The 18,601-nt window shown below is 32.4% G+C and overlaps 1 protein-coding gene across 2 annotated transcripts; it reads left to right on the top strand.

Annotated features, from left to right (window-relative positions):
• The first annotated feature begins 1,260 nt into the window (after window positions 1-1,260).
• Window positions 1,261-18,266, top strand: LOC124361768 (troponin C-like). Of its 2 annotated transcripts, none has more exons than XM_046815734.1 (6): window positions 1,261-1,397; window positions 7,865-7,889; window positions 9,534-9,680; window positions 10,141-10,260; window positions 15,980-16,111; window positions 18,131-18,266. In XM_046815734.1, the coding sequence occupies exons 1-6, from the start codon at window positions 1,395-1,397 to the stop codon at window positions 18,157-18,159; spliced, it is 456 nt and encodes a 151-aa protein (XP_046671690.1). In that variant the 5' UTR covers window positions 1,261-1,394; the 3' UTR covers window positions 18,160-18,266. The 2 variants fall into 2 exon arrangements, with proteins under 2 accessions (XP_046671690.1, XP_046671691.1); XM_046815735.1 differs by lacking the exon at window positions 1,261-1,397 and adding an exon at window positions 3,527-3,666.
• Window positions 18,267-18,601: the final 335 nt, after the last annotated feature.

The raw sequence follows: 18,601 nt of genomic DNA, 5'->3' as shown, positions 1-18,601 counted from the left end.
TGTTTTCAATCGATTCTTTATAACTATCATAATATTATTTTCTATAAGGCTTAAGACGTTTTTCTCCTTATTTTTATACCTCGGTTTATTCCCTGTCAAAACGCAATATAGAAGTAAATAGTAATAACTGTTAAAACAGTTCGAATCGTACTGTGTAAATAAAATAATCTTCCCAAAGTAATTATCCATGTCATAACTACGTACTTCTCCAAATTCTTGATTTATAGATAAGTTATCTTAAGGGGTTTTACGTAAACCTTATCTTAGTTTTCTACTCACCCCAACTGATTTTAATATAAATTTTAAAATTAAATGTTTGAATCATTATGCCTTTTAAAACAGACAATACGACACGGCATTATACAAAAATGCAATTACCTAGTTCTACAACAAAATATCGGAAATTTTAACGACAAATGGTTCATAAAAAACGCAATAGGATTTAGTTTTTGTATATAAAACAGTATTTTTTATAATTCGCCACACTGAGTGATTTATTAGTCTACGTCAATATTCCCATTAAATCCTTTCCATATCTGGAGTATTTAAGATTAAAACACCCCTTGCTGCAAATAAAGTATATAAAAGTTTAATGAATTCTATATTTACCTTTTCTTTTAACATATTCACCCAAACTAACATAGAACAATAAATGGGTTTAAAGTAATAAAATTCCTTTACTCTTATTTTAAATATATATACGTAATATGTGAATACGAGGACACAGTATCATTGTGCTAACTCGTACGAGGGATCGTAAACAATATAATTACTTTATTTAAAATTGGTTATTTCAAAGTGTAGAATGTATGCTTATACAATACTCTCTGTCCTGTACAGAGTATGAAGTTGCTGTTGTATAGATGAATCAAGTTTTCGTGACCAAATATAGTTTGCACAGCCTGAGCGAGATACTGGTTTGACACAAGTAGGAGCGCCGTTGTCGTATGGTAATCTCATTAAAAGGGAACGTACTTCTTGAAGTATAACGAGGCCATCAACGAAACTTCTCAATCACCCCCTCCCCACCTCCCTGTCGCTCGCAGGTGTACACGATCAAACCTTAACCAATGAAAAGAAACAGTACTCAACCTATTCTTGAATGTGAGCCAGAATAATTGTACCCGAAAATACAGCGGGGAGAGAAAAACCACAACACTTTCAAAGGTCGAGTTTGTGTTTTCTTTAAGCAGCTACAAGGTGTTAGATACGTCTAGCGTGCTTTAGAACCAACGGGACCATATGTTAGCCTTCAAGCGGCTATTGTCAGCTGACACGGGCTGTAAGGCACTTCATTGTAGTCGGTTACTGCTCTGTGTCTTTAAGTGAGGCCATCACCGCTCCATCAGAGGCCATCAGCATCTCCTGCCGTCCCGTCCACAATCAGCAGTACCATGGTGAGTTATTGGTCGAGTCGGCATACGAGTATTACACTGGAACAAATACCTAACTCGTTATAGTTTATGATAATTACTAGTGTAAAGCAATAGTATTTGGACTTTTACAAATTAAAGACTGTACGGTTCTTGAAGTTGTTGAAATTTTTCGAGGGACTCAATAAACAGAGGATTGAAAGTTATATGATTATAGAAGTCAGGTCATAACTGATAAAAACACAATAACTTAGATAAGAAATCAATTGCAAAGTTACTTCGATAAAACCTGATAGACATTGAACTCAATATTTGTATCCATTTAAATGATTGACCAATTAAAACGGCGTGACTGTTACTTAGGGTTTTTAGCCAGTGGCAGGTATTTTCTTGCCTAACTTTTGTCTGACTTATTATTTTAACGCTAAATTTGGCTTATTGAAATTAATATCGTGGGAAATAAAATAAAACGGAGTCAGTCAGTAGAGAATATTTTCTGCGTTGTTTTTCCGCAATACTTGTAGCCATATGGACTATGATTCATAACCTAAATGTTGAAGATATCCATTCTCTAAAACAACCTTATTATGTGCCAGAATAACAAACCTGTTTATTTTTTAATATAATTTGATTTCATCAGCCTAGTTTAATCGGTGGTTTACCTGAATTTCAAATAGATATAAAAGTTCATTTTTATGTAAAAATCGGAAGGGCAAAAAATCAGTATCAAACATAAATAATGGGAACATGTATTTAAAAAATCCACATTTTTTAATATGTATTTTCTGTCTAGAACACTTGATAATTCCTGGAATGTCTCAGGAATAACATTGTTACAAAAATCTGAAATTATGATTCTACAACATCGTGAACTATGGGAGAAAATATTTAAAACTCCACCGTCAATTTGAATTGATAAATTCATGCTCAATTTGAAACTCTATAAATGAAATGAAATAATGCAGCTTGCATTAAAAAAAATAAACTCAAACGTACAGATGCTAGCAAAGTGAGATATGTAACATCTAGAAAAGAGAATTCTTTGTTTCAGTTAATTCTTTTAACGACTTACTGAAATTTTTCTTCACTTGACATTACAGGCATTCAAACAAAAAATATTTCAGTTGAGCACATTTTCTAGTCTCTGGAATATCTCCCACACGTTACAGATGTAGTTGCGTTACCTCTATGTACGTATTGATTCTTAGAATGCTTTGTGCTATGAATAACGATTGGACTCTTGTGTACCATGCACTCTTCGAATGTTGTTCTATTATTATTATTACTAGGTCATTCCATGTTAAAATGAACAAAGGTCTGGACCTTGACCTGTCAGATTTCTGTGATTTTTTTGCATAGAAGTTGTAGTCTATATGCCAAGAACTTTTATCTAAAATTATTAAGAATATAACTAAAAATATGACCATACGTAAATTTATAAGTATTTAACCAAATTATAAGTAAAATATTGACTAGAAAAGGGAGGTAATTTCACTCCTAAATGATTAAAGAACACAGTACCTTAATTAATGTAAATAGCAATGGTTGTTACACACCAAACCGGTGGTACTCCAGTAGCAAAATATTAAAAAAAATAAGAACCCATTTAAGTCCCATTCTGAAATTGTGGATATATGTAGTCAACTAATAATGTAATTAAAAAAAAGAAAAAAATTGAAGGGAATGTTTTTCGGGTTTTTTTAAAACCCCATTTTTGGGAGGATTTAAAAAGTCTTGTTATGTAAATGAATGCTTTAGCAAAATTTGAGCTCTTTAGCTTTTTAAAAATTCTGAGATATAACCCAAAGCTGCCTTTTTGTGGGCTTTGAAAAGCCCTTTACTCAAAACTCAAAAGGTACAAATTTAGCATTTGAATTTATCTTTGTAAGTAAAACTTCTATTCAAAAAAATCTAAGAGGCAAGATTCAGGCAACTAGTTAATTTGACATGGAAATTACCATATTAAAGAAAAGGGAGGTACCTTTGAATCCTACTCTTGCATTGGTAAAATGATTAAATGGTTTGTGCAGGACAGGTGCAAAGTAAACATTTGATAACTATAAATAGTGTAGAATATAATAAAGTTACACTAATAAAACTAGCACAAATTGTACAATACTGCCATGTAATGAGACAAGACACAAAAGAAGATTGCGCAGTGTGTTTAGTGGACGGTGCGGCGTGGGCGGCTGAGGTCTCTGCCTGGACACGCACGATCCTACACACGATCACGTGATGACAGCCTCTCTAGATCCGAGCTACCCCAGCCATTCAACGCAAAGTTCTAGTATTTGTAAGGGCTACTTCCAATTTCATTTAATTTTCCAAGCAATTTGTTTTAAATTTGTTTTTGTGGTTACTGCAAAAACAGCGAGCTTATCCAACAAAAATTACTAAATAAACATTACTAACGAGATTTTGGTTTTGAATTGATAATGTTTTATAAATTATGATGAAATCAATAAGGAAATAATTCAAAATCAACTTTTGTACGTTCTGGACATTGTTGAAAACTTTTCAAACCGAGACTGGGCAGTTTATTTATGACCTGTAACTACAATAACAGCGAGCTATCCAAACAAAATTACTAGTAAACATTACTGATAAGATTTTGGTTTTGAATTCATAATTTTTTTTACATACTATGATGAAATCGTAAGTAAATAATTTAAATTTCACTTGCACTACTGGACAATGTTGAAACTCTTCAAACCGGAACTGGGCAGTTTATTTATGACAAGAACATAGCTTAAAGTGAACAACTACTTATTATTAGTGTAAAATCACATTATTTCTAAGTGCGGTGAAATGAGTTATGGACTGGGAGTAAAAAGAATATTACAAATTTAAGTAAAATGGAAATCCTGTAATTTTAAATCTTAATGTGTTAAGTTTTACTTAATGTTAGGTAAAAATAGATTTTGATGAGACTGATTAAAATACTAGAATCGTTTTTCTTTCCAACGCGTGAGGAAAAATTATGAACGCTTAAACTTCAATAAGCTGCAGAACAAATACCTCAACGTTTATATAATTATATGATTTACATTTTCATTTTCATTTTTGATTAAGAAAAGCCAGTCGGTCACACACAGCCGATGCTAAAAATCGTTTCAACTTTTGGAAGACCATGAGGAATATGCTTAACCTATAAATTATAATGTTCAGAGATTATTAAAGTGTGATTTGAAATATGATGTGGTAACTTTAAGTATATATGATTGAAATAATTATTATATTTTGTAACATACGTGATATGTCTCCATTTGTGATAGCTAATCGTTACTGATGGGTTAATGTTCTTACCTACTAAGCAGAAAGGATGACTGATCACTTAGTCTCGATGTGATATACGACACCACCATTACCGGTTCTGGAGATTAATGTTGGCTATAAGCTGCTGTCTATTGGCGGGGATCAGCAGATCTGATCCAGCTAGTCAGTCAGTCAGCAGTCAGCAGTCTGACACTGATCCTTCGTCAGCCAGCCAGATCGTTACTTCGGTAAAACAGATGATTAGCATGTTTCGTTTGGAACTCTATATCCAGTTCCTTGTTAAACCTGAGTGTCCTCCATTTAAATAAATTGTTATAAAAACAATTTTATTAATTTGGAAGTAATTTTAGTTTACTAAATAGTAAAAACAATGTATAGGCTACTTTAAATAATTTAGTTGCGGCCCATGATAAATCTTATGGTTGCAGAGAATTCATAAATATATCAATTATTAAAAGCAGCATTTTGGAATCAAATTTGAAACTCCACTTCTACTACAGCTGTTTCGGTATTAAATTGGGATCAGTGTCTTCCCGTAGCTGGACCCAATCCTTGTTTACTAGTTGAAAATTCAATTTAAGAATTATTGTGAATTGTGTAAGTTGAATACACAAAGTGTTTTGAGTTTGTTCTAATAAAATAAAAAAGCATATTCACTGTCAATATTGTTAATGGCCTTTTGGAAACGATTTAAAAAATATTATATGGTGAATTGTGTAAGTTACAAAGGTAAACAGTCTCGAGTTTTTTGTAATAAATTAAGAAAGCATATATCGAAATTCATTGTCAATATTGTTGATAGCCTTTTGGAAATGATTTAAGAATATTAATGTAAATGTGCTATCTGTATATGTAATTATAGCCATAGAATGGAAGTTTACATACAAGTTAGGCATATAAGTTCTTTTTTGACAAGGTATCATTGGTCCAAGAGTCTAGGTGAAATGTTTGTAGTGTAACTGCATTAACATTTAGTTTTTAAGACTACTCCTTTACTAAATTATTTTTTATATTTTTTTGTAACAAAATTAATATCATTTCTTATTTTTGTAGAAAGATTTAAAATTTAATAATACAACAATAGTTTTATAAATCGAAATAATCAGTTTTTAGTAAAGATATCACAGCTTAGTAAACCTTTAAAATGCCCATCTTTATTTTAAAGATACAAATAACTCTTTTCATGTAATTAGTATTTATCTGAATTTTTCCTCATTTTTAGGCTTGTGTGGGTAGGTGTTGTTCCGGTTTTCTAAATTTTTTGGTCCAACAACGTAAAGGAATTGCTTATACGATTAAAATGTTGAAAATATAATTCGGCCTCATATTTGATATAATATTAGTTAAAAATAAATCGATCGCTATCTACATGAGACCAATATACTTCAAGATTTTAATTTTGTTTGCAATTTTTCGACGTTGCGTAATCTGAAAAACTGTGCTATTAGTTAGTAGGTTTTAGTTTCCTTACTCATTTAAACTACTGTTAAGGAAGAGATGCACTTTTACAGTTCAATGCTATTTAAAGTTTGAATTTAGCATTTAAGTTTAGAACTAATAGCTCAATTATCCTGAAATTGTCAGCATATACTGTAAATTATATGACGTAAAAATATTCGTTAAAAATATTAAAATCATTTTATTAACATTTATTTCTTATTATAATTTTTATTGTATTCTTAGTATTTTATAATTTTTAAACAATAGTTTTTACTATAGTAACGTTCTTAGTAATAAACGTTAAGAACAAAATGTTCTGTATTTACAGAGAAATATATGCATTCTTAACCAAATAATCAATTTTTGAAATAAACAATTATTAATGTTTTACCGTGCTTATCCCCCCTTAAAAGAGTAGCTTTCTTGATTTAATATTAAATGTTTAAAATTCTAAATATACTTTTGCTTTTGACATCTCTGTATATGATTCTAATGTTTCTTCATTATAAAAAATTTTACAAGTATATAACAAACTTTGCGATGCTAAAGGTAGAGAACCATCCTCCCAAACATGTTTTATAGGCAAGGGTAGGTCAACATGTTTCACCCTCTCGGGCTAGGGTGTCGTACTGTGGCTCACGTTCCTTATGGCTAAATTGCTAAAAAGCAAATATAAATATTCTATAGTCTTATCATTAGAAAAATTTAACTTAATGAGTTGGCATTGGTAAGATACGGGACCAGAAAATAAATTAGTAATCTTGGTACGTGGTATTTAGGGGTTCCTAAATACGTGACTAACGCAAGGAATCCTAATTTATGAAACAATGCAAAAAGGATAATTAAGCCAAAATAGCAGCAATCTTCATAACACGTTTTTGGTAACGATAATGTTTCTTTATTTAGTTAATGTTAAAAAATACAAAAATATATTAGTGTAAATAACAATATTAGAAGCAAAATTGTTACCTAAGGAGACGTTTTTTCTTTAAAACCGAATAAATTTGGTTTATCTGCTTCATTCATTCAGCCACCGCATCACGTTTGCTTTATATAATTAATACAGATGAAGTAGGATTAAATAATTGCAGCATATTCTGAAATCGTGTTCCATTGAGATATTTAAAATAAACCATAGATTATTGTATTGTCGAATGAAGATTTATTCAGAGATATAAAAATTGGTATGTTTTGAGTTTAGTCATTAAATATAACCCTGTAACTGAAACTGACTCAATAACCTCACCTAAGTGAAGGGAATGTTGCCTGTAGGAATATGTTAAAGAAAATAATTATTTAAGGTTAATTATTGTAATACAATCATACGATTTCTTCCAAAGCGTAAAGGATAAGGATATAGATCACGGTTTTGACTTTTGGTGAGACATATACAAGTATATGTATATATTATTTATTATATTATGGATATTATATTATATACTTGTATATTACATATACAGTTAATACACATATTAGAATACTTGGTTTAGACCGGTCATCCTTGTACCCGTTTAGTAAACATTTTAAAAAGACACTGGCATCGGAAAAAATATGAACAAATAATCCTAATACTTGAATTTTTTTTTTTTTTTAGCTCAACTATCTTATACCTGGTTATATACAGTAAAAATATTTAATACTTATAAGATTTTTTTATTGTCTCAGAAGAAGCAAAACGTAGCTGTTATGAGGCCTTTCCTCAATCTGTTATAGGGACTTGCGCTAATTTGCCTGAATTCTCATTACTCATTACTCATAATAGTTTAATGTTTCAGGAGGAGAATGAGGACAAGGTTCGTGGTAAGTGATATTATAATAAAAAACAAATTTTACCTTATTGAGTATTATAAGTGGTAGCATAGATTTTCATAAATTATGTCTTACCTAACTTATTAGAGTGTATACAAATGTTTTGAGCATTGTGTGAACATTTTGTTGCTTGAGCGTTAGGGAAGCCCTCGAGGGGCTGGGTAATTTAAATCCTGTCTGTATCCCTGTCTTCTCCGCGATCTCAAAAACTAACTGACCGATATTGACTTTTTTGAATTTTCCACGAAGCTTCATTAATATATAAAAAACATCGAGAGCAAAAAAGTTGATTAAATGTTTTAAATTAATTTTTAAAGAGTTTTACGAAGGTGAATGTTACATTTTTACATTGGTCATATGAACCACGTGGCAGCGAGAAAGTTTCAGAATAAATAAATTAAATCAATTTTCAAACAAACTGATTACAGTTATATTTCAACTTTTACAAAATTATTATGTGACATATTAGCACATGTAGCCTAATAAACAAATTTGAAGAATTGTATCAACTTAAACTTCTATTTTATGTAGTCAACATATATTTGACCTTGAAAATATACTTAACAAGACACAATATGGGATGATGTACTTGAGAAATTAGGTTTTGTATATTTTATGTGGCAAAATTTTTTAAGTTTAAAACTCTCTATATAAACTATAAAACAATCTTAAAATACAAATTTATTTATATCAACGCTTTATTTATCGAGGGTGGAGTTTTATATTTAAGTAGTGTTTAATTTAATCTAGTCGTGTAAGTAAACATTTCTCAATTACTATATTTATGTACAATAAACAGCGTATTTATACAATATCTTGCAATAGCAGTGTTTTTAAAATAGCAATTAACCTCTAATAACGCAAATGTATCGTAAGAACATCTCAGAAAAAACTCATTTCCAGTAATTGTTCCTACATTTGTTTATATAAATTATGTCGGACATCTGTTTAAAGAAGTCGAATAAACACCTGAATAACGAGCAGGGACTGAGGGGAGTCTAATAATGTACTGTGTGGCGTGCAGGGACATGTCAAACACTTGGCTTGGACCAGCAACACGTCTGTCTGTCTGTCTATCTGTCTCCTTCAATGCATGTCTCACTCGCCGACCTATTTTTACTATACAGTTTTAATATTGTTAGATCTATTCAAAAGGTTACATTTTTACCGAGGGCCATTGAAGCAATTACAGCGTTTTTAATGACGTTCCACCGTAAAGGAACTAAAAACAAATCCTTTCGGACATATGAATGAAACGAAAGGTCAGACATTTCTATACAGAAAGATATTATTAATGTCAAAAAAAAATAAGAAACCACGAAAAGTTATTTTTACATATTAAATATAGAATATATTTATTTTATATATTTATATTTTATAAATATATTTATTAATATATATATATATATATATATATAATATAAATATATTTATTAAAATATAGAATATAAAAATAGAATATATAAAAGAAATGAAAAATGATTCATGTATTAAGGTAATTCATTTTTAGGTTAAATTACAGAACTTGTAGACACTCAAACTCTTAGTAAGTCATTACCGTGTAAACAGATCTTCAACGATCGTCTGCATACAACCAATATCAGGATAATAATGTACTGAATGTTTTGTGTGCAGCAATGCGCAAAGGCTTCATGATGATCGACATCCACAAGACCGGTTCCATCGAAACCTCGAAGATCGCGGAGGCTCTCAACAAGATGGGACTTGAGATGTTCGACGAGGAGAAGTTGGAGGAACTCATTGATGAGGTCGACGTTGACGGTGAGTCTCAAGAATTTAATTAATTGATATTGAAAGCTATGGCAAAGCTGGGTTTTGATGATGTTACTAATATTTCTTTGATCGTGATTTTAAGTTATCACAATGTTTCTCATGCGTGTCATATGATTAATAAATACATCGTATCTGGTTTGGGTGTCTGCTTGATTTAGAACTCATGTACTTTCACATCAACTTCTACTTTTTAAACAATTCATTTTTATTTCATATTTTACTAATACAAACATTTTCAAAACAAGTAACTTTTTTTACATAAAGTTTAAACCGTTATAACACAGTTTTGATAAAATACTACTATATATCTTTTTGTAAATCATACAGTTGATTGTGCAAATATTTCCTCAAAGTTCTGACATCTTGGCAATTATTATAATACATGTTATTACTTCTGTACATTGTACGACTTTTTGGATTCATTACGGGAATTCGATTTATTTTTAAGAAACCGGCAAAGTCGACTTCGATCAGTTCTGCCAGATCGTGGGCACCTTCCTGGAAGAGGAGGATGCGGAAGCGATGCAGGCGGAACTGAAGGAGGCCTTCAGACTGTACGACAAGGAGGGTAAGATTGTTATATGTCTGTTGATTTAAAAATAGGGATTTAGTAGTTGGCTAAACTGTGCGGAAACAATTTCTATAGGTTGTGAGTTAATATTGAAAGTAACGAGCTAGTTTTCAGAAATTTAAATATTAACATGACATTTGCATTAAAGACGTAACTAAAGGACGTGTACGTACAAAATAAACCCAGCAGGGATCACTTCTGGCTGGTTTATACCTTCCAGTTGAACCTACCACTGTGCACAGCAAAAAACGATGTGTCACTTAAATCTGGGCAAACTTATGGATGTCCAAGAGCGGCACATCACTAACCGCAAATGTCGAGATTCTGGGGCTCAAGGGCAATTCGATAGGTCTAGTCTACTGCGGGAGATGACTGTTGGAGTTTGTGGGGTATATTCCTAACCTCAGAGGTTCTTGCTAGCCTCAACAAGGGTGTGCCACCCCCTGCCTACTTTGACTGGAGAGGCTGGTTCAGAGCTGGTCTCCCCTTCTTCCGGGGAGACATGACTTTGAGATTTAGTGCCTAATTCTTCCTCATCGATCTTGATAGGAGGCGGCCCCTAACCCCTAACTTTACCCATCCTGAATATCCTGTAACTCCGGAAGCAGCGCAAAGGTTCTTATAGGACTAAGTGAAATTTATAAGCTTCTTGGCCTAAGAGAAAAAAGGAAAAAGAGGAAAACAGTCTGAAAACACTTTTAAAGCAATGAATCAGCTTGCATACTATTACAAACACAATTCTATGGCGGTTCAAACATCGATTCAAAGAAACCATCATTCTTTTTCGTCCTTATTAACTTCTTAAGGAGTAATATGTTGCGGTACTCTTAGGTCTGATAAACCTAGCGAGTGAAACGTGACCTGTTTGTACATCAGACGTCAAGGTTTATTCTCTAAGTTGGTATTCCCCATTGAGTCTAACTTTTGTTTCTACTGCTTACCGCACTCTTTTGGTTTCAAGCTTCAGATGCTTAAGTTTCATCCACATTGCAATAGACCATTCGATTAAACAAATTTTGTTTGTTCCAAGCATAAATGATTCGTGCACAATATTCATGAAGTGCGTGTATTTATGTGCATTAGCGCCTAATGCATCGCGCCGATCTGAAACCCGGAGCAAAGTATGAATTGTTGAAGATGGAGCTTGTATTGGCTTTCTTAATTTAACAACTACAATGAAAACACACCAACCAATACCAATAACTTTTTATTTTGTGAGGCCTTTCGATAGCAAGGCTATCTTCATCTGAAACATCACAAAAGTAAATACAAAAAGTAAATTTGTTTTTAATATTAGTTAGACATATTAATAGACATTTTAATATTAATTTGTACTGTGTGGCGTAGTCTGTACAATAAAATAAAATCGTTACTGGAATTATACTATATAAATATAGAAAGTTATTTTTGTAATCTTTGTGATTAAAGAATTAATTTTAATAATTGCTTGAAGGTTTGAAGAAAGTAGTCGTTATGTGTATGAATTCTGCTTCAAGTTTTAGTTACTACAATAGATTTTGAACAAAATATTTTAACAATTGATTGTGTGTTACGTTTTGGACAACGTAATATTTTTATTCAAACAAACGTATTTTATTGGATCAAATTAGATTGTATACTAACGATCATGATTACAGTATATAACTTCCTAAATCGCGCTCTTGGTATCATCTACATGATGTCTTACAATTCATTGTTACTTCACTCTCTTAGTACTTCCTTCTATTGGTTATTCTATTTTGTATAACGATTATTCCCCTTCTTATCTGTCTGAACGCTTTTCTTTCATTTCTGAAACAAGCAATTGGAATACTCGACGTGGACCCTCTCTGTTATCTATTCCTGTTCATAGATCCTCTATTTACAGTAAATAATTCACAGTCTCTGCTTGTCGACTCTGGAATAATCTCCCGGATCATATCAGAGGTATTCGTAGTCGGGAACGGTTTCGGGGGGGGGGGGTGTTTAAGGACCATTTGTTTCGGGCCTCGTCGGTTTGACGATATCGTGGCATAGGGTATGAGACGATGGCTTTGTATGAATGGTGATGGGCGAATGTCTATTAATTTTCTTGTAAGTTTTATTTTATGTATTTATTTTTGGTTTCATAGAGAACCTTCATTTCATTTTATTACTTTATATAAATATAGATTATAATTTTTGAATGTAAAATAGTAATGCAAACTGTATTGTGGCTTTTGTTTTATAGTAATAATATAGTTTATTATTGTATGGTTATGTGTAAGAGAGGACTTAATAGTATGAACCTCGCTAATTGAGTATATTCAATAGTCGTTGTATTCAATAAAGACATTTTTCATTTCATTTTCATTTCCTTTGACTGTATTAGTTACTCTGAGATACACTATTCAAACAGACGAGTGTGCTGAGGTCCGAGGGTTATTTCTGTTGGTTCTGAGATTCAACGCTGGGCTTGCACCACGTTACTTTAATTTTTACCGTTAAAATATTTAGTAGCTGCGGTACTTGAGCCTCTCACTCCACACAGGGCAGTAACCTCTCTGTGTCTCAATTTATAGCATGGGTAGAGTTATCTCCTGCATAACTGATACAATCAAAGTACTGCTGACTGTCGTTAAATATGAGGTATAATCGTGTCAATACATCAGTAAGATGTAGACTTTCAATCCGTGACATCGCTTAGTCAGAACACTTCTTGGTGATATTCATCTTTCCCGTATCCCGTTTAAATTAGTTCTTTTGCCGCGTGTAAAATACATTTCAGATTGAATTGAATTTGAAAAGAAAAGTTTTATTTATTACCGGTACTTGAATTTACGCTAGTTATTATTAATTCAAGACTAATTTCAATAAATTGTAGCGTACCTGGCAGTTGATGGATGTACAATAACCATCATATTTTTGTTAAATAAAATAAATACTAATAAAACATAAATATTTAGGTATAGTCCAATATATCATTATATTTCCTATCAATGTAAACGACAAAATCGTTTGGATGGGAGATTTAATTTATTTAAACAGTTTTTACCATACAAATTTAAATTTCTCATTCAATAATAAATTGTGTGTTCAAAATATAAATCTATAATTGGTAAATAGTTAAAAACATTCCTCTAAAAAAAACGTGATTTAGATTATTGTTTTAGTTTTTTTGCCATTGATTGTGCAGACTTATGCTGATAGCAGTTTCAATAAACATCCGTTGGTGGAGTAGCCGTATCTTTATTTTACGGATAGTTTTTATTTGTCTTCATTTTAGCAAAGAGAAAGTTGTTTTGTAATTTAAAAACTTTTTTATATACTCTATGTATTAAATACAAAAACGTATGGTAGTAATTTTTAGTTAATAATTTACATTTCTCCAATGTTTATGCACAGCATGTTCGTTGTAAGCTTTGGAAGATGTTATTAATTCAGAAATAATACTATAATCACAATAATAATATTAATAATCTAACATACGTCAAGAAATACATGTAGTTATTTATATAAAAATGAAAACACTTTAAAGGGTTCACGTCTCCTTAGCCATTGTACGTTAGTTATGTACAATGTTAAACAGCCCTGGGTCTAATTTTACACCTATAAAATGAGAAGCCAACTTTCAAAAACTGCTGTTATTCTAAGTTGTGAACTGTATGTACTTTATAACAAGGAGGTAGAGTGTTAATATAATAATATAAGTCATTGATAATATAACATTTATATACCGCATTTATATGAAAATATTTGTATCGTTATAGAATAAGCAACCGCTAGTCATACATTTTACATAACTTTAACTATTTTAAGATACATTTATTTGTGTACTATTCTGAAAGGAAATGTAGTAATAAACACAGTTGACATTTGAATAAATGTGTACTGGAATTGTAGACAGTACTGTGGTAGTCACATAATTTACATATGTCTGTTTATCGTGGCAGTAAACCAACAAGACACTGTGGTGGTATGCCACATATTGTTATTCACAAGAAGCGTGGGGTTGCGAGATAACCTCCTGACATGTATAACGTGGTGAACTTTGCGTTATGTTATTCTATTCTATGGTCATACATCTTCGGGGCTGCAATATTTCAGATTTTAGAGATAAACTTTAAAACTCTCAGTATTTTATAACAAAAAGCATTATTTATTATTTCGAAATCTTGTTTTCTCTTTAGCACTGTTTCGAACACCTAATAGTTTATTTTATGATGAAGAGAGAAAAAGTATGTTTGTGTGTTCCACAGACAACCTATACTTATAGATAAATATAAATGATATGTATGAGAGTGTAATAAATATAGAAACTAATAAGGCTGTAGCTTATGAGTATAGAACGGATTAGTTTAATAATGAAAAAAATCAAAAACGTTTGCTACAAAATAAGGCGCCGTTGACTTAGATATCAGTGAGTGTACTTGGCAAACTCGCTTCCATTCTTTGCTTTTCACAGTTCCATAGAAACTAAAGGTGATCATGTTCATCCTATGTATGATGTATTATCAATATATGCTTGGTTAAGTGGACAGTACTTTCTTCACACTCGATGTATTGTTTCTCATTCCAATCTAGTTGACTTTAGCTCTATAAACTTCTGTTATGCAAATGTTTATCGATCAGAAAAAACTTGATCATCCTTTCTAAGATGACATGTGAAACATTATTTTTCTTTTGTCACACAACTATCTCACCTATTTCGTATCACAGGTTAGTAAAGTGAATAGAATTTCGTTTGAGTAGGTTATATTTAAAAATGTTAATTCTGCTTTCTAAGTCCATTGAATTTATTATGTTCTCTTCTGACTGAGCGTCAGTGAAGCATGGCCATCCGCAGGTATCTCGATACCGGATTGAACTATAGAATTGACAGTTTCATATTATGTTGCAACTCAGAAGGGCAGTTTGTCACAATTCTTCTTCTGTCTGTCCACAAGATATCTTGGAACCGAAATAAGCAAGAGACTGAAAGTTTTGCTCGATTTCCACATAAGCAAGAACGAGTTCGATTATTATCCAACGACCATAGTCCATGTCCGTAAAGTAGGTCAATCATCAGTGAGGCTTAACTCTGCATGATATCTTGAGAACGAATCGAGTTATAGACTTAAAGCTTTCTTTCACTTCCATAAAGGTGAGATTGATGGTGGTTTGATGATGATGGTCCCTCCAAAGAGGTTTAAGCTGCGCATCAACTTTTTAGCAGGATATCTTGAGAACGGATTAATCTATAGACTTTAAGTTTCAAATAAAACTTCTGTGAGGCCTGTTACGGTACATGTTATCTGATGTATTATAGCCTTGTTAAATTTATGCGTTAGAACACAACTACTATGACCAGATACTGTCAAATGTCGTGTTCATAACTGAAAAGATCGTAACTATCTTGAGGTTTCCTTTGCAGTCTATAATCGGGTGAAAGTAGACAATGCAGATCTATTATTTATAAGTAACATATTTTTTGTAGTTTGAATTTTAAATTAAAATGTATAAGTAATGGTTTGTGTGAGGATGACTTCCTTAAATGGCTTAAAGTAATAAATACAAGAACTTAGGATAGTTAGTCACCAATGTGCGACAGTGTCTGTTGCATTTGGAAATGTCACAAAAGAACCAAGCCTAACCTAACCTTACCTAACCTAACCTAAACTATCCTAACCTAAACAAACTAACCTATACGGACATATATTCTTGTCCATTTGTCCTTAAAATTGTGAATAAAATAGAATGTTATAATTTTCCATTGCAGGTAACGGGTACATTACAACCAAAGTCCTGAGGGAGATCCTGGCTGCCCTGGATGACGCTCTCAAGCCAGAGGACTTGGACGGGATGATTGCTGAGATCGACACTGATGGGTCTGGAACCGTAGACTTTGAAGGTATCAAAATACACATTTAAAAATGGTACTGTTTTTAGTTATCAAGCTTGCGTGTCTAATTGGCATCAAATTTTTCCAGTTCACACAGTGCCGAAACATGGAAAATTTCTTATTTGTGTGGAGAGCAAAGACTATCCAATAACAGACGTCTCACTGGTTTTAGTAACGAGGTAATGGTAGTTCATACTTTGGCCCGTCGGATGGCGCTGTAAACAGTGTCCCAGTGACTTGTGTGCTATTTTTTCTGTGGTGGAGTGCCATGTTCAGTCAATTCGAAAAGTGTTGACTGACAACTTACGAGATAATGGTATTATTCCTTTAATCAAGAATACTTGCAAAACCAAATCACGCCCGGGCTAATATACGTATTTATTACAAGAATACCTACAAAAACTTTAGGTCTAGGTAACCTTTACATATTAGAATTTCTATAAATAATGGTCTCCTTTCCAGAGTGGTCTAGGTAACCTTTTACATATTAGAATTTCTATAAATAATGGTCTCCTTCCCGGAATGATCTACAATCATTTATGACATTTTCGGGGTTAATAAAAAAAAATGTGAAAACGTGGGATGGTAATGGATATTGAAACGATCGCCGAGTGGGCCAAGTCGAGCGTATGATGAGATTAACAGAGCTTACGGCGGATTGGGTCGGCAACAGCTCCCACATGAGCGCTTGGGACACTTACACAATATTAACCGCTCTTTTGTGGATCTGTACTACAGGCAATATCACTGAGAGATAAAAGCGTAACACATTTAGTGTTTTACAAAAAGGGTGATTTTGCTCTCAGCCTACGTAGCAAGTACCGGTACTATTGTTTGCTAGCTTAAGCGCAATCGTTCATAATTTATAACTGCACAAAGATTATAATAGCAATTTTGCATAAATGGACACTCTTGAAATCTGAAATTTTGAGAATAGCGCAGGTTCAGATCCTGTCTGTGACTGAAGCACTTTTTATCAGTAAGATCGACCTTGTACCGTATCGACTCTCCCCCTTATTCTGTTTGAGAAGATCCTCGCACAAGCCAGTGGCTCATGAGGACGGGCAGAATAAGGGTTTAAAGGGGATCGGCCTCACATTAAAGGAGGAATATACAATATTTCATCTGAATTCTGAAGATATTTTGAATTGTCTAAAATACGATACACCTAAATCTGAAATTTTAATTTTTACAATATATAAGACAAATACAAAGTTTTAAGTTATTTGTCGAGATATCGAACAGTCTAAAATGAGCACAATCGTGCGGAGTCTCAGCGACGGGAACAAGTTGTACGTACATTATGGACGTAGGTCTTACGTGTGTATAGTATTTGCGTTTCGTTATAACATTTTATATTCAAAAAGGAGAAGTAATTAAAAGTCTAAAAATAAATAATTTTAGTTATAAGATCAGAGGTTGTGTATATAACATATAAGTTTCGGACATCGCCATCGTTATGGTTACTAAAATTTCGAGGATTGCAAACGTTACTTTATTTTCATATATATGAAAATACCTCCCACACCTGACGAAGAGGATAGATTCCAATCCTCGAAACGTTGTGTTATACCTTTTGTAACCATAACGATGGCAGATGTTGGAAATCCTGTTATCCTGTCAAACCTACTATTGTTAACAAAAACTTCAAACAAAGAATATAAGTTTCGATTTATCATATGTTGACTGAAGATGCCTCTACAGCGAGGTTGGAATATGTCACGAATTTAATTGGGTAAGCAATGTTTCGACACGGTGTGAACTAAAGCAGTTAGATATAGTTATGAAAACGGCCTTGTATGCATAATAACTAATACTATATGTTAAAAGTGGACACATTATTGATTATTCATGTTCACCATTTATGATAAATAGAGTTGTAAATGACAAGTCATGGAATACAGAGACGTCTCAGTATGAGAGATCATAGATGAGGTCTAGAAGTTGACTACTGATTTAGCAACATATATCTAACTCAAAGAACATATATTGGTCTGAATATTTATGTTACTACTATGTTTGTTTTAGAGTTTATGGAGATGATGACCGGGGAGTAACCCTAACTCTGAGGACCGCCCCCACACTCTGCGCCATTCCACCGCTGCCCGAAACCTCATACATGTATGAGGAACCTTGTCCAAACTCAATAAAAAATAAAACTATAGTTACGCCGTTATTTCAACATAATCCTACCTGTAATAAATTTGATCTGGTAATCCTGATTTCTCAATAATTGCATAATTTAAGCATACAAAAAATGACTTTAAAATCAAGAGATTGGTAGTTTAGGGTAGATAAAAATGAAATGGCTCTAAAAAAACACAAAAGGACATGTTTCTGTTAGAAGCACATACAAAACTTACATTAAAAAGGCAACAACTAAGGTTTCCTTAAACGCACCAAAATCAATCGTTTTTGGTAACTACCTTGAATAACGAAAGTTTTGTTCCTCTATTTTTATAATTTTGCAGCTGTTTTTCAGCCAATCGTTTACTTCCG

Source organism: Homalodisca vitripennis, chromosome 5 (genome assembly GCF_021130785.1).
Source record: "Homalodisca vitripennis isolate AUS2020 chromosome 5, UT_GWSS_2.1, whole genome shotgun sequence".
Classification (NCBI taxonomy): Eukaryota; Metazoa; Arthropoda; class Insecta; order Hemiptera; family Cicadellidae; genus Homalodisca; species Homalodisca vitripennis.
This window is presented reverse-complemented; position numbering and strand designations above follow the sequence as displayed.

Bases quoted from the DNA above. Each gene is read 5' to 3' on its own strand.
- LOC124361768 (XM_046815734.1), top strand. The intron at 7,890-9,533 runs GTAAGTGATATT...TTTTGTGTGCAG, and splicing joins GAATGAGGACAAGGTTCGTG to CAATGCGCAAAGGCTTCATG. The intron at 16,112-18,130 runs GTATCAAAATAC...TGTTTGTTTTAG, and splicing joins TGGAACCGTAGACTTTGAAG to AGTTTATGGAGATGATGACC.